This window comes from Telopea speciosissima, chromosome 2 (assembly GCF_018873765.1).
Source record: "Telopea speciosissima isolate NSW1024214 ecotype Mountain lineage chromosome 2, Tspe_v1, whole genome shotgun sequence".
NCBI lineage: Eukaryota > Viridiplantae > Streptophyta > Magnoliopsida > Proteales > Proteaceae > Telopea > Telopea speciosissima.
In genome coordinates, this window is record NC_057917.1 from 15,251,008 (window position 1) to 15,267,616 (window position 16,609).

Here is a 16,609-nt window from a genome sequence, read left to right on the forward strand (position 1 = left end):
GTGAGTAACTCTATTTCATGGTTTGGTACTTTGGTCTGCCCAGAGGCTGGGTAAGCATCATTTTACGGACATGTCTGTGAAGGAATTAGGCACCCAATCCTCCTGGCCGAAACCGGTCATCCTAGACCACGTGTTCTTACAAAATCCTAACAACTAATCCTATATTTACTGATCCTATGATACGCTACTAGCTATTAAAAGCAGGTAAGTTACAGTAAGCATGCATCTTTATTTACGTTAAGCTACATTACATTAACTGTGCTATGTTACTAATTAACTGATTACACTATGCTAAATTACATTACGTTATGTTACTAGTTAACTGATTACACTATGCTAAATTATTAAATAAACACATTATTGAAATCTAATTAAACTAATTGCACTTAATCTATCATTAAAACTAATTGATTCATTAAGTACATTATAATGTCCTAATTAATCTAATTGCTATGAGATTTTTTTTTATTGATTATGACACTAATTAATTAATTAATTAAACATGCTAATTATTAGATATTTAATTAATTATAATACTTGTATAAGTTATTTTACATTAATTAAATAATTATATTAATGGTTTTATACTAGTTAACTAAATATCTTACACCAATTTACTCATTTTACTAAATCAGCTAATTAATACATTATGCTAGGGATTTTTACTTAACCCTAGCAAATGAACTATTTGATCCAGATCACTATTGAATGCATCTACTTCCCTAGTTTCCTCGAGGCTCTTGGGTGTGGAATAGCATTCACGTCGTCATTCTACTTGACCTTAATAAATTCATTTTGTTGGAAAAATTGGGAATGGATTAGCAGTTAATATTTGGACAGATGCATGACTGTTATCATCTAGTTCATTACGTAACCAGGGTTTGATCAAATTTTACCATCCTACAAACCAAAATCAAAGTCTTTTTAATAATTTTCGATCTGCACAGAATGAGGAATATAGAGATTCTAATCCAACAGCAAGATATCAAGGGATCTACAGATAGATGGTTTGTTGTAGATTCTGGTCTATGACCTCCCCTTATAGAAGATATATATGCTACCTTATCTTTATCCACAGAGAGAAAGAGAGAGATTTCTCTTTCCATTTTAATACAATAAAATCAAAAACAGAACAGAGAAATAAGTTAATGTAAAAAAACCAAAGATATTTGAGAGAGTCAAGATTGCTTGACAATGACTTTAGTGCCATCTCATTTGTATTTCTAATAAATTCCAATCTTTTAAGGAAAGGGAATTGACTTGGCATGATTTCCAGCTTAGGGCATGACTGGACCTCCAACTTCTCAAGGCAGGGAAAGGAGGAATTAGGCAACTCAAGTACTTCCAACCATTCAACCAAATTAGGCATTGCAGATGACCATTTCAAAATGTCTCAGGTTAACCATCTTTCTCATTTCCTTGGGAAGCTCTCGAAGATCAGAGCAATAGTTGAGTTTCAACATCTGTAAATTGTGGAGGCTAGTGATACAATCAGGCAACACTTCAACTGGATTCCCAGACAGATCAAGATACCTTCAATGTATCAATAGTCTTATTGAAGGAGACACCTTCTTCATCTTCCAGTTTCTTACGTCCACCACACGCAAGCTCTGGAACTTCATCAACATTTCAATATTTGAGACCAAGCTTGCTGGTATTGATGGAAGAGATATTAATAACGTCCGCAATTTCTTTGCCTTCTCCAAGGCTTTTGGAATTTCAATTAATCTTTCAAAACAATCGGAAAAGAGCAACAAACCACGAGCTTCATCAGAAATCTGTTCCACATTATTGAACTCCACAGTGGAATAATCAAGCTTTCCAACAACTTGCGCAAGATCATGTACAAGATCATGCATCTTGCATCTCTCTGTATCTCCGTATTTGTTCTTCTCCACATCTTGGAAGAAAGAATTCCAAGATAAGATATTTTGTTTTATTAAAATAAAACTCTTTGGGGAATATTGAACAATACGCAAAACAACGTTTCACCTGTGATGGAAAATGATCATAACTCAACTTTATTATGGGTATTATTCCTGTACTTCTATCTTGTAGTAAATTCAAAAATTCACGCTCCATAGACAACCACTCACGTTCCTCTGTTTTGAAGTGCATTAGGCTTCCTAAGACCTTCACTGCTAAGGGAACTCCTCCACATTTATTTATGATTCTCCTTCCAATTTCCACCAAGTTCGGAGTTTCTTGTGGCCCTCCTTGACTAAATGCTCTTCGACTGAACAAAGACCAACACTCTTGTTCTGATAACGTTCCCAAGGGATGAATGTAATTAGGGGTCATCATCTTTGCAACTTCATGACTGCGTGTAGTCACAATAACTTTGCTTCCTACACTGCCAGATTTTAAGGGTACTATCAAGGTATCCCATTTTTCAACAAAATGGTCTTCACTCCAAACATCATCCAGTACAAGCAAGAACCGTTTACCCTTCAACCGCTCTTGGAGGCTAGTTGCTATTAAATTCAAGTTTGATGCATTACATTCACCTCCACCAGCTGTTTCTGTGATTTCTTTTAGAAGTCTGTGGACTTCAAATGGTTCCGACACACATACCCACATTCTTAAATCAAAATGCTTCACAGTCAATGAATCTTTATACACCAACTGAGCAAGAGTGGTCTTCCCAAGTCCCCCCATTCCTACAATTGGGAAGACCGAAATGATTTGATCATCACTCTTAATGCTACTAGTGGTTTTGACAAGCATACCCACTAGTTTTGATTGCTCACCGTTCCTTCCAAATACTTCCTTATCGTCTATAAGAGAGAAGGTTTGCCGGTCTTTATTGTTCATCATGGATGTGGAATCAGCTGATGATGACTCCACTTTGAGGTTAAACCCAATTGCATCGTTTCTGATTCCATCCAACACTTCATTGATGTCCTTAAGCTTATGGGCAATCTTTAGACGAAACGCAAATGGGTTGGTGTGTGAGAAGAAGTATCGTACCTGTCCCTTCAGTGTCATTCTGTTCTGGATCTCCATTTTATGTCTTAAAGATTCATATTTGAACTCATCCAGCAAATCATCTGCATCATAAGCAACACTTTTGAGCCTCCTCAGCCACCTTTTAACTGCCTCTTTCTCCACTTGTTGATTCTCAGCATCGTGCAGTAGACTCTGGATGGTGTTCAAGGTATTCTGGAGCTTTTTCAACTCTCCCTTGACACCCCATGCTTGACTGATTTCTTGGGTAGCAACAGAGATCAAAGTCATCAAGATTTCCTCTGCTCTGAAGACAAGAATTGATCCAGCAGCAGCCATGTTTTCTTCTTAGCAAAGAACAGCAGCTGGAGGGAGCCAAGCCTGGATGGGATTGATTGCTGAAGTTGGAAATGGAATACTTTTTTAATTTCTCAGAGATGTGGAAAACTTGCATCTATATCTATAGGTGGAGGATCCAAATTGTGGAGGTCATTGCGTGCCTCACCGTGTCTAGGCAACACAGTCCTATTGGGCAGCTCGGCTTTAAAGGATCCAAATTGATAGGTGGAGCGTGTGGTAGACTTCAAGTCAATATATATAGGATAATAATAATAATAATTGTACGCGTCCATATATAGCCAAAAGCGAGTGGTAGGTCCATGAAAAGCAAGAACAACTGTCCTTGTACGATCTGGAGTTTTGGATTCAACTCTTAAAGCTAGGGATGTCAAGTGGTTTGGTTCTTAACAGTTTCAGCCTAAGGAGTATAACCATAATCGTACCAATAAGCTAATCAATTCCAAACTAGAAATCCAAGACCATTAACTAATAGGTGGGCCAGTTCCGCTATCTAAACGGTTCCAAACAATCCAAAATTTAAAAACAAAAATAATAATTCCCTAACACATGTTGTTGTATCTAATAATATTATAATAAATCACTAATTTCAATCACATGAGATATGGTACGTTTTTTTCCCCTCAAATCGTAGTACTAGTCTATATTATCTCTTTTTTAGTATTAATTAATAAGTAGGAACACCATCACCCTCATAAATTAGGATTATTTTAAGGTATGTTATTAAGTTAGCATTCGCAAATAAACTTTTAAATTTACAATCAAATCTTTGGTAAAATAGTATATGAGACAAGTGGTACCAACTAAAATTGAAAAACTATAAAAAAAAAAAAAATAAAGGGTTTGAACTTACCTTTCAAGACCTTGAATCTTAAGAATTATATAATATAAAAGGTTAAGATGTGAATTTGTTTCGGTTCCATTGGTTCCAATGGCTCTTAGGAACGGGATCAATAACTTATTGGTAGATCCGAAATTGGACCAATAAGCTATTGGGTGGGTCAATTCTGGTTCCTAACAGACCGGTTTAGATCCAATTTCGGATTCTGATCCAAAATAAGAATCCTGTGAAACAGACAATTCTGTCCCAAGAAAAACGAAATGAAAGATGAAGGGAATCTATTCTCTTTTGCAAGCTGGAAAGACTAGAAAGGTAGTGGAACCGGCAATTCTGTCACAAGAAAACGAAATGAAAGATGAGTAATCTGTTCTCTTTTAATTGAAAGGTGGAAAGACTTAAAAGGTAGTATAACGAGCAATTCTGTCACAAGAAATTCAGAATGAAAAAATGAGGAATCAACTTTTTTCACAAGAAAATCGAAATGGAGGATGAGAAATTTATTCTCTTTTGCAAGTTGGAAAGATTTAAAAGGCAATGGAACCATGGTTTCAGGTATCGGTATCGTATTGGAAGTTACATATTGATTTGGCTAGTCATTGATATCATATCGGTGCAAAGTGTGGATAAGGGGTGAAGTTGTTAAAAAATCCATTTTTAAAGAAGAATCTGGGATAAATTTATATGATACGATCAATCCATGCCAATATAATATCGGTATCACTATTGTATCAGTTTTACAAGTGACTAATATCCGATCCGATACCAGGAGTGGAACAGCCAACTCTTTTTTTATTTTTGGTAAACGGAACAGGCAACTCAATCACAAGAAAAACGAAATGAAAAAAATGGTACAATCTATTCTCTTTCGCAAGCTGGAAAGACTTAAAAGTTAGTGGAATGGGTCAATTCTGTCACAAGAAAAACGAAATGAAAGGTGAGTAATCTATTCTCTTTTGCAAGCTGGAAAGACTAAAGATAGAGGAACGGGCAAAATTATTGAAGCATGAATTATTGTTATTGAAGGGAAAGGGAAAATTACACTGGCTGTTATTGATGAAGCTTGATTTTGGTTCAGAATGTAGGGTTGAGATTTTTGGAGGGTTATTTCGGCCTCAAAACGATCTCGGATTGTCGAAAAATGGCGAGCATCCGATATACGTTATGTTTTGATCCGGTTTGGCAATTTCTGGGTCTAGGGGTATTCTTGTACTTCTTCGGGTTAGGGTTTCTCTATATAATGTTCTTATTTCTGAGAGGACTGTAAGAGAGGTTTTGTAATATTTCCAGAGAAGGTGAAATTCATTCTATTGCTCGACCGTGGATGTAGCTTTCCATCTTGGGGGTGAACTACATAAATTTCTGGTGTTATATGTTGCTTGTTCTTCTCTGTTCTTGTTTTTCTTCTGTAAATCGCCATTCTGGGCATTGTTTTTTTAACACTGCCACCTCCCGAGGTTTGTACTAAATACAATGCGACCCCCTGTGTTTTCAAAATATACACCTAGTACCTTTAAGTGAACGGTGTTAAGTATAAAATTTAAATGATAATTTTGCCCTTCAATTAAAATAATCCTATTCTATTCTTTTATTTTTTTTAACATAAAAAAGTGGGACCCACCACTATTTCTTCTTCTTCTTTCTTCTTGTTTCTTCAACCATCGCTCCACCACCACTTCAACCACTACTCCACCACCATTGCAACCTTCGTCCCACTTCTTGAAAATGGTTCAGAAGCTCACTTACCTGGAGAGAAGCTGTGGGACAATAAGAATCAATCTCCCATCAAACCCCCAAAAAATAAGAAAAAAAAGTTATCGTAATAAGCAAAAGGGGTTAAAGTGGGGGATGGGGGATGGGGGATGGGGGATGGGGGGGGGGGGGGGGGGAATATGTAATTCCATTAACCATTTGCTAATATTTGGAAGGACCCCATGGGATCAGGTTTGATGGAATTATGAACCACCTTGTTCCTGAGTTGCCAAATAAAGAAGTAAATAATAATAAAAATAAGAAAAAAAAAAACCATTTAAAGTTGCTTATCCCGGAGTTTATGAGACAGGAGAGAAGCACAAAGTTACAGTAAAGATTGATGGGAGAGGTATTTTGTACTCAATCCCAAAGGCCCAGCCACCCAAATATGCTTAGACCAGTCACATGAATTAAAGGAAGAGATGTCATATGCATTCAAAACAAGATCCACATAAAACAAATAAGAATCGGTCATGAGCCAATTTGAAAGAGATGCCTTAACAAGTATTCCTGCATGTAAAACACGCCAAAAAAAGTGTTTAAATTTAGGATGAATGGGCAACTTCCAGAGGAAGCACCTCCAGCTTGAGAAATTAGAATGAAAAGGCGATCTTAAAGAAGAATTAAGAAATTTGGTAGCAATTCGAATAGAGAATCTACCATCCTTAGAGATAGAACATATCCAAGAATCAGTAATATTAGTTAAAGTCACAGAAGCGCAGGCAACAACAAAACTAGTAGGGAAACTGAGGGGAAGTAAAGCAAAATTAAATCTATTTTGATCAAAGTAATTATAAACCAGATCCCCCCTAGAGAATGTTGTATAAGATCAATTAAACAAAAGTCTGGGATTGATTTAATTTAGGGATCAGTCCAGAAAAAAGTGTTCTTCCCATCACCAACATTGCGGAAAGACATAGATTTCAGAGTGAGGAGTACATTGGCAATGTTGTTCCAAGACCAAGAACCTCTTTTTAGGGCTGGTTTTGGATAAAAAACAGATGAATTGGAAAAATATTTAGCTTTTAAGATCATGGCCCACAAGTCTGTAGAGTTATTAATTAGTCTCTAATCAAGTTTGAGAATTAAAGATTTAGGTCTTTGTAAAGCTGGAAAAAAAAAATTTTATTTGCTAAACTTATAATCCACCAAACTTATTTTAATATTAAAAAAAAATAGAATTTATTATCCACATTGGGCAAAAAAATTAATATATGTATATAAGTTTCCACATCTTGAAATTAAAACTCGACCAATTTGTTACAATTTTATTTGATTTCATTTTCGATTCTAAATTGAAACCCTTAAATCAATCATATGCACTAATGCACCCCCATTCAAATGGGAGAGAATAAAACCACTCCTTTAACAACAGTGATTTTTCTTAAGCCCACGGGCAAGTCAGGCACATAGGAAATGGTTGGACCAAAAAATAAACTCTCTTTATCCAGTGAATAATCATATGGTGAGTAATCAAAACAAAAGCATATCAGCCAGGTTCTACCAACCGACCTGTGCGCATGGTTCTAAGTATCGGTATCGTACCATCCGTATCGGGTGATACCTATTGGTTTTGTTAGTCGCCAATGTTGATACTGTGTCGATACCGTATCGATAGCACGGTACAGACAAAGAGTTTAATGGTCAGAAAACTCATTTTTTAAGAAAATGCAGAGGTATTTTTGTCTGATCCAGACCAATACCGTTTTAATATTGTATCGATTTTGCAACTTGCCGATATCCGTTCCGATACCATACACTAAAACCATACCTATCGGAGTCCAGTAGAGCAAGACTGGAAGAAAGATAAAAGGGTGAGAGTGGAAGTGGAAGGAAAGAAAGCGTGTATGAATTAATTGTGAAGGACCCAAAGGGATAATTAGGAAGCATGGGTGGAAGTTATTGAGGAAAGAAGCCACTCCTCCTCTACCTCAACCTCAACCTCAGGCCCTCCACTCCACTCTGGCTGGCTTGCTGTTTTGTTCTGTTCTGTTCCGGGTTCTGTTCTGTTCTGTTCTGTTTTGTTCTGTGTGGACTTTAGACGTGCAACGTTGGCTCTGTTCAGTGCGTTGTGGTTGTGGACTTCTTGTGGTGGTTACCAAATACCAACAGAATCAAACTATAAATGCAAGCCAGGACAGCTGGTTTTTCGTTCTTTTTTATTTAGAGTGATTTATTTCCATTTACGTTTCCAAGGTTCCGCGGAGGAGAGAGAAACGGCTGAGAAGTCCAATCAAATCATTGAGAGAATGTAAAAAAGAAAGAAGAAGTGTGCCAGACTGCAGCCAGTGCAAAGGGGGCCCAAGTCCACTGAATCAGGAGGGAGGATCCGAACCCGAAAGGGGACACTTAGCTTAGCTGTCTCAGGCCCCTCTTGAGCTATCTAGAGCTTTGGTGGCCCGGCCTCATGTGCTTCCCAGTTCCCCTCCCCCACCCCCACTCCGACTCCAAGTAAATCCATATTCCACTAACCTCACACTCTCGACATTATGAGGGTCAAAACCCAGCCGAGCCAGTGAAACCGGACTTAACCGAAATTGAAACGAATGATTCCTAACATTTAAAAAAAAAAGGAATCGAAATTGAACCCAAACCGATATAAAATCGAAAAGATACCGAAACCCACCTCAATCCAATATTAAACTGATAACAAATAGAATGAAACCAAATACAAACTAGATTGCAGCTTAAACCAATCGAACCCAAACCATTCCTGATTGGTTGATTTTGGATTCACCCAATCGAAACCGGATCAAACCGACCAATTGACACCCCTCCAGTCACATTTAAGGGGGTGTCAAACCATCAACCAATTAGGTGTTCGGTTGGTTTTGATCCATTATTAGTTTCTTTAAACGGTCTTTCACCGTTCTATTATCCTTTTGAGATAAAGAACGCCACCTGGTCGTGCAATGCAACGTGTACTTGCACCCAAACATAGTTGTGCACGAAATGACTAGCGCAACCCTTGAGAAGGCGAAAAGGACTAGAGGTGTGTCGATCATTTCACGCGCGACTGTGTCTGAGCACAAATACATGTTGCGCTCCGCAACCAAGTGGCGCTCTATATCCTTTTTAATAGGAAGTTTGATCTATCAAAATCAATTTCAATCGATTCAACTCTCACTTTTGACATCCAACTCAAGCCTCCTCATCAGCAATAAATGACCACCTTACCCCCATTTGAGCAAGGCGCTCGAGTAGAGATAAGACGGTCATTCCCCGCCTTACTGTGTCTTGACCATAGTTAGCAAAAACGGGAATGGTAATAAAACGGAGTTTTACGGTACGGGTTTTAAACGGTAAAAAATTACAAATGGACAGTCAAATAAAACGGTCAAAAAAACAGAGAACGGTAAAAAATGGAAAACGAACGGTACGGATTTTAAACGTTTATATTTCAAAAAAACGGAACCAAAAATACGTCACTGTTCTCATATAAATTGAAGAATTTTTATTTGAAATACATGCTTCTATTTCTGGTATCCATGCATTGACTTTGAATTGAAGGTGATATCATGAAAAATGTAGCCCTTCGAGTCATCTTTACGTCGGTGAAAGAATCAAGCCGATCAGAGTTCGGGAGAGAGAGATATGGTCAGTAAAGTCCAAGGTCGTAAAAAACACCAAAAAAAGGAGAACGTGTTTTAAATACGTTTAAAATGGGAATGCTTGCCGTTTGCCATTTTTTACCGTATGTTTGAGAAACATACGACAAAACGTGTTTAAAACGGTAAAAAATAAAAACGTGTTTAAAACCCCATTTTAAAAGCATTTTTGCTAACAGTGGTCTTGACAGTAGGGTCCCTCATCAGTCATCACCTCCTCACTTACTCACCTACTCAAAAGTCTCAAATTCAAACCCATTTGCTTCGCTTGCTAAAATGCTATTTGCTATTTGCACTTTCCCACCACTTTCCCCTCTTTCACAACATGCATTGACATTTGACGACAACGCAGGACGCAGCTCCCTCCTCCCAAGATTTTTTATTAATAGAATTGTTTTTCATACATCTAATCTTAGGACATTTAATGAGGATGGCCGCATAATGTCCTGGTAATGTCCTTATATGATATTTAGGGTGAGAGAACGCTGCCTGAGCCTCTAGAGCCTACACCCGTGTTGGCCAATGGGAGCACGTAAATTCATCTATTTGGGTGGAATTTCCGCCTTTTCATGAGAGTAGGGCGATACTTTAATTTCTATAGGGGCAGGATGGTTCTGTGTCGAGGCGCAAGAGCTATGTTGACCATGCAACCAAGTAGTGTTTTTTTTTCCTATAATTTATTAAAAGCTCAGTGCATGGAAAGTGCAAATCTATAGCCAAAACCAGACTAAGATGTGGTTGAACTAGGGTGTCAATCCATCGGTTTGGGACGGTTTCGGTCTTAGTTAAGTTGGTTTTGGTCTCGTAAGGATGAATCTAAAACCAAATCAACAAGGAAAACTTCTGTTTTAGTTTGATTTGATTTTAGGTTCTTAATCATCGGCTTCTCTAATCAGGTTCGTTTTGGTTTCCGTCCGTTTTAGGCTTGTTTGACATATAAATACATGCAAAAATATGTTTTTTTCATGAGTTTTGGACTAGTATCCAGTTCTTATCGGGTTATATAGGTTTGGTTTCGGGCTAAATCGGTTTCAGTTTGATTTCAAGTGTACAATATCCCAACCCAAAACCAATCCAATGAGGATTGGTTAGGTTCAGTTCGGGCTATATCGATATGGTTTGAGCCAGTTTCATCAGTTCGGGCTAGGTTTTGACACCCCAATTGGAGCTGATGAGTTTCACAATTACAAATGTGAAATCCCTAGTTCCTTACCCTAATGTGCCTATAGAAGTAAAATATCATGGGCTGCAAGTATAAGACTAGAAATACAATAATCAAATTGTAAATACAAGACTTATCTAATTGATATGGCAGATAGTATCGCACCGCATCAACGATACACGTCCTCTTGCGTAACCCGAACAATAAATAGTAGAGTTGAGTCACATCAAACGATGCTTTCCTTAAGGTTTTTAGATGCCCCACTTCTGCAATCCGGGTTGACCATGCATCTATACCTCCAAGATAAAACAACTCTCTAATCACATAGGTTGCAGTTCCAAATGTGATTACAAAGGGCATCCAAAGACTATATTCACTAATTCATCGACACTGACCGACTACGGTGGAAAAGAAAAAGATGTTTTTCAAAAACAATTGTTAGAGAATGAGCAACACCTCCTCTCTTTATATAGGAGAGGAAGAGACACCCCTAAGGGATGTCTCCAGGTGTCTCCAAGAGATATGTCCCAACTCATGTCTTTTCCCATAAGACTTGTTTGTTAGCCACTCAAACAAGTCTTTCAATAGACACCTATTAGCTATTTAGGTGTCTATTAGGAAAGGATTCAACCCTCCAACAAAATCGTATTTTGAATCTCTAATTTTAAAACAATGGAAAATCCAACAGTGCCCCATCTCCATTTTCACTCCATTTGCTTGTTGAGAAAGTTGAGAACTCTTTTTTATTATTAACTTGTAACTAAAAGGCAATCCAACCAAGATGGAACATGGAATGACAAAATAAAATGAACCTCTACTCCACTCTTCATCCTCAATGAAATTTTTGGAGTCTCAGATCGTACAAAGGTTTAAGATTCTACAATCAGATATGGGATTGTCCTCTATCAATTCTATAGTTTTCAGTTAGAACTTTAGAAATTTGATTCTGGAAGAAGCAAAGATTTCTCAAAATCTTGTGATTTTTTTGGAATTTTTATCAATTCAATTAATTTAGATATCTTGCTACAAAAGATAAGTTTCATTGATTTTCTACTATCTGACTAAAAACAATCAAATAATAGGCAAAAATGAATGAGGGGGGTGAATGTTCATGTACCTGAGGTGAGCGGGGAATTTTCACGTACGTGAACGACTCACAACCCTCTTTGAGAATATTCCATCTGAACGGCTGTGAATCGTTCGTGTATGTTCACGTACATGAAGATTTACCGGACTATGTATGTGAGTGTACGTGAACAATTCACAGCCGTTTAGATGGAACATCAAACATAAATAATGAGCGATTCAAAAGATATTTGTAAGAACAATAGACAGGTAGTGGGTATGCATAATTTATGGAATTCCCCTAAATATTTCTCCTTCCTCGGAATTTTTTTTTTTTTTATATATATATATATGGAAAAAGATCGCTGCTTAATTGGTTGTGTGGTTCTTACACCCAGAAACAAAAACGTAGAAAACTACCGCCCAACCTCTCTTGAAATCAAAAATCTCATCCGTGTTGATGCCCTTATACGTGCTCTCATTGACCCTCGCGCTAGAGCAGGAATTACACAACCAAGCAACAATCTCTGACCCATATATATAATATGCATGGTTTGACCCCTCAAACCCCCCCCCCCCCCAAATGAAACAAGAGAGTCGATCCCTTGACTTCATGAGACACCTCCTAACTAAATACGTATTGGATAGAGTAGATCACCAATTGGATTGCTTATAAAATTAATTGAATAATTTATCATCATTTCACGTTTGGTACCTTGCAAATTGTTAATTTAATGGTTTAAGGGATGAAGGTAACAAACAATGCAAGACTTTCTCATTCTGCCACTTAAAAAACGTTTTTGGATAGAAGCTTCCCAAATGAAACGAAGATGACATGGACAATATTTAGGCCTGTACCTTGATGAGGACACCATTAATCCATTCTGACCAAACAAGAAAAAAGAAGAGAAAGAAATTATATTTAATTTCCATCTTCCCACCAGCAAACGAGGCTTCTAAACTTTACAATTAGTAAGTGATTGTCACCTAATCTTGTCATCATATTCGTGTCTCCATTCTCCACTATTCCACCCATTTTTAGGATATAAGATTTTCAATAAAGGGTTGAGATGGTCCACTATATAGCTCACTATCTAATCCTTGATCCCCACTATGCACTAATGTAATAGGTAACACAAAAAAAAAATTATTTTTTTATTTTTTGATGATAAACACAACACAAAAGTACTTTGTTTATCTAATCTAAGTATATATCCAATTCATATTTCTCCACAGTGAATCTCATTTTCAACCAAGAAGTTTGAACTGGTAGACGGAGGGACTCCCAGAAGTATAAGGGGATTCAAATCTATTTCATAAATAATAAGAACAAATAAGGGGATCGGGTTGTTCTTTAATGAACACATGGTTAATTTGGTGGGCAAAGCAATAATTTCATGTTCAAAATAAAATATCACCTCCAATGCAACTTCAACCACTGCCACCACCACCTCCACTAAATTTTTGGAGATTCACTGGCATTTATTGAAAATTTATAGAAGTTTCAGTAATAGATTATTATTCATAACAAACACGTTTTTGTTTCTTTTTTGGCTTAGAAATAGAAATTACTATGCATTACCAAACGCGTTTTTTGTCCAAAAATTTGACCTAGTGACAAAGATACAAAATATCATTTTTGAAATAAAAACATCGCTCAAAAACAAAAGTGCAATCATGTAGTCCCTTAGTAACCGGTGTGGGACTAAACTCCCAACACTCCCTCACATATGTGATAATACATGCGATGGACACGTGGTTACGGTGAAATCCTCTCTGATATTATGTACAGTTTTCAACTTAAAACTTTGGACTGATAAATGGAGCACTATTCGAATCCGTTCGAATGCTAATTGGATGCGGATGCAGATATTCTATCCGAGCCGAATCCGATCCGTTTACATCCCTAGGTAGACCCCACCTAGGCAGAGTGTTCGGGCAAGGGTGGAATGGTCATTGCACCACCCTTGTTAGGGGCACTAGGGGAATTGGACCAGACAAAAATTGCAGGGGATAAAGATCCGGGGGTGTGGGGGTTGTAGACTAATTAGTATCCGGTGTGGAAACGGGGGTGGATTTTTGTTTGTTGTTGTGCCATCGTGCGGTGCAGCAGCGGACATGTGTGCATAGCAGACCCCATTGTGCACACATGGCCACTGCTGCACCGCACGATACGCACAACAGCGCCTCCAATACTGAAGCGGATAAAAATCCTGTGGAAACTACCAACAATATGAGAGACTTTTAATTGGTAGAAGAAAAAAAACTAAAAAGGGTAAAGATTTGAAAGAGCATCTGTCATGTACTCATACGAATTAGGAATGGATGCAGCACTTTGCCCAAGAAGCTCAACCTCTATCCCATCCCCATTCCTCTATTATATCTTATCCCATTACCATTCTAAGCTGTGTGGGGTCTAAACTTTAAAATTTTTGAAAGATCAAATTAAAGCATGCTGTCTTTCTTCTTCTTCTTTTTTTAATCCATAAAACAAGCTGTCTTATAAAGGAACAATTACAGAGAGAAAGAGAGAGAGAGAAAGAAGCATACAACTCGATCCACTACACTCCTCTCAGACTTTCACGGTTCATATGATTATATCATCATTCGATGCATGTTCGTACGATTTCGAAACAAAGTGCAATGCCGTATATGGTTTCTAATTTACTAAAGAAAATAAAAGCTATAAAGAAAAGAAGATAAACATCTCAAAAATGGACCTCTCAGAATGACAAATCACATTAGCTCATCTCCGATTCACCCATCACTTCAACCATTTAATGTTCTAAAACACTATCTTTTCCTATCCTTATATATACCCTCTTTCACTTTGTTTCTCTCCCACCTCTCTCTCTCTCTCTGTTCTGCTCTGTTCTTCTCTGTTCTGCTCTGTTCTGCTTGTCTGTCTCTGAAGCATGAAGAATGGTAGGTTCTTGCGAGGGTCTCTAAGGAAGTGGAGAAAGATGGGCACTAAAGAATTTCCTTCAGAAAGCTATTACCACCACCACTGTTGTCCATGGGCTCTTCGACCTTCCATGCAAGAAGAAGACGAAACCATCCCCAAGGATGTACCAAAAGGTCACTTAGTAGTCTATGTGGGAGAAAATTATAAGAGGTTTGTGATCAAAATCACCTTGTTAAAGCATCCACTCTTCAAGGCATTACTAGATCAAGCCAGTGATGAGTATGGCTTCACTTCAGACTCTAAGCTTTGCATTCCCTGTGAAGAGAAAATTTTTCTTGATGTTCTTCGCTGCTGCACCAACACTCGAACGCATGATCGAGGGATCTGGTTGTTTCTTTGAGAATCTTTGAGAGAGAGAGAGAGCTCCTATTTAAATTGAACCTCTTAGAACAGATTTTATTACTAACTCCTTAAATGTGAAAAATAAATAAATAAATAAAATAACTTGTTCTAGCCTTTCATGTTTGATTGCATTCCCTGATTTATCCTTCTTAGTTTCAAGTATATATCTGAATTGTGAAAGTAGATCCTTCTTAGGGTAGGGAGGGAGTCGCCAGTCAGGTCGGACTGGAATTGCCAACTAAACTTACTACGACGTATTCCACACTTGATGGCATGGAATGAGCCAATCAATGGCAATGCCATCATTGAAAAATGCCCTTGGGGTCACCTTCCATGGACACAAAGGCAGTATTTGGTATGCATTCCAAGTCAATTTTACATTCTCGGATGATAAAAAATAATTGTTTTTATTATCCGAGAATGTGAGTCGAACAGGAATGCATTCCAAGAAAGCATACCAAACACAGCCTAATAGAATGACAATTTTGAGGACAGCATTGTCAAAAGTTGTCAAGATATAAAAACGTCAAAGCACTAACTACCGTTGACTGGGATCCAGTTTCTCTCCAACTTTCCAGTGCGCATCCATCCTCATCATTTGAACAGCACTTCAGCCACGTTTCGACTTCTGGAGGTGCGTTGGAGAGGAGCCGGATCCCCGTTGATTGGCAGGCAGCACACCTAGTAGGCTGCCACACGAGCCCTTGCAATCTTCCCTTGGTCGTGCTGTTGCCATACCCAAAGACACGGGTGTCTTGAATGAGGTTTCCAGCCACATCCACGAACAGCGCATTGAGCCATTTTACCATCGATCGTCGAGGACAATTATCCAGGAGAAGAAAAGACACACATCCATGCAAGTAGGGATCCGACTCCTCTACTTCCGCCTGCCTGGTACTGCCGTGCACCCTACACACAGCAAGGCGATAAAGACCGCCTTACCCTGACCTGGGCAAGGCGTTCGGGGGCAGGGGTAAGGAGATCTTTTCACCACCCTGCTGTGTCTGTTGGGCACACGGCAGTACCGGGCAGATGGAAGTAGAGGAGTCGAATTGTGCACGTAGTCCTGTAAGCCAGAGTCACCCAGAGAGTTTTCACTAATTACGGGACAACAAAATATGACATTCACCAGAAAATCTCTATTAATGTGTAGTCGACTCCAGGTTCCTGAGGTTGAAAATGGTTATGGAAAAATCCACAAATACATGGGTAGGAAAAACCGTCAACCACAGTTTATGAATATAACCAATATGTTCACAAACCTTACCTCTTAAATTCTATTTTGCTACCCAGGAATTAGCAATTTTTCCATGCCCAATCCAACCTCACCACCTCAGGAAATCTGAACTGCCACTGAAGCTGTCTAAGAACAGAAGAAACTCAACATAGATCACACAAAAGACAAAACTAAAATATAGAACCAAATAAGGGTGAACAACCTGAAAAATACCAAAACATAAGCTTGTTATATCCAGATATACCCTCGTGAACATTATAGATGTTGCCATCCATAAAATGCCACAGTTTCCTCATTTGCCACACTTTCCTTACAGGCACTGAAATATCGGAGTTTA

At 38.1% G+C, this 16,609-nt stretch overlaps 2 protein-coding genes across 2 annotated transcripts; one reads left to right on the forward strand and one right to left on the reverse strand.

Moving 5' to 3' along the window:
* Positions 1-1,361: 1,361 nt before the first annotated feature.
* Positions 1,362-3,285, reverse strand: LOC122650486 (putative disease resistance protein RGA3). The gene is made up of 3 exons (XM_043843898.1): positions 2,046-3,285; positions 1,569-1,900; positions 1,362-1,463 (listed from the first exon to the last, which is right to left on the reverse strand). Exons 1-3 carry the CDS (start codon positions 3,283-3,285, stop codon positions 1,362-1,364), a joined length of 1,674 nt encoding a protein of 557 aa, XP_043699833.1.
* An 11,361-nt stretch (positions 3,286-14,646) lies between these two features.
* LOC122652983 (auxin-induced protein X15-like) lies at positions 14,647-15,042 on the forward strand. Its single transcript, XM_043846886.1, has one exon. The coding sequence runs from the start codon at positions 14,692-14,694 to the stop codon at positions 15,031-15,033; it is 342 nt and encodes a 113-aa protein (XP_043702821.1). The 5' UTR covers positions 14,647-14,691; the 3' UTR covers positions 15,034-15,042.
* The last annotated feature ends 1,567 nt before the right edge of the window (positions 15,043-16,609 follow it).

What these genes read in the sequence shown, in the direction of transcription:
- LOC122650486 (XM_043843898.1), bottom strand. Translation starts at nt 3,285, where the DNA reads ATGGCTGCTGCTGGATCAATTCTTGTCTTCAGAGCAGAGGAAATCTTG. An exon ending in GAATTTACTACAAGATAGAA is followed by an intron (nt 1,901 to 2,045) that starts GTACAGGAATAA and finishes CTTTCTTCCAAG; the next exon opens with ATGTGGAGAAGAACAAATAC. An exon ending in GAAACTGGAAGATGAAGAAG is followed by an intron (nt 1,464 to 1,568) that starts GTGTCTCCTTCA and finishes CACAATTTACAG; the next exon opens with ATGTTGAAACTCAACTATTG.
- LOC122652983 (XM_043846886.1), top strand. Translation starts at nt 14,692, where the DNA reads ATGGGCACTAAAGAATTTCCTTCAGAAAGCTATTACCACCACCACTGT.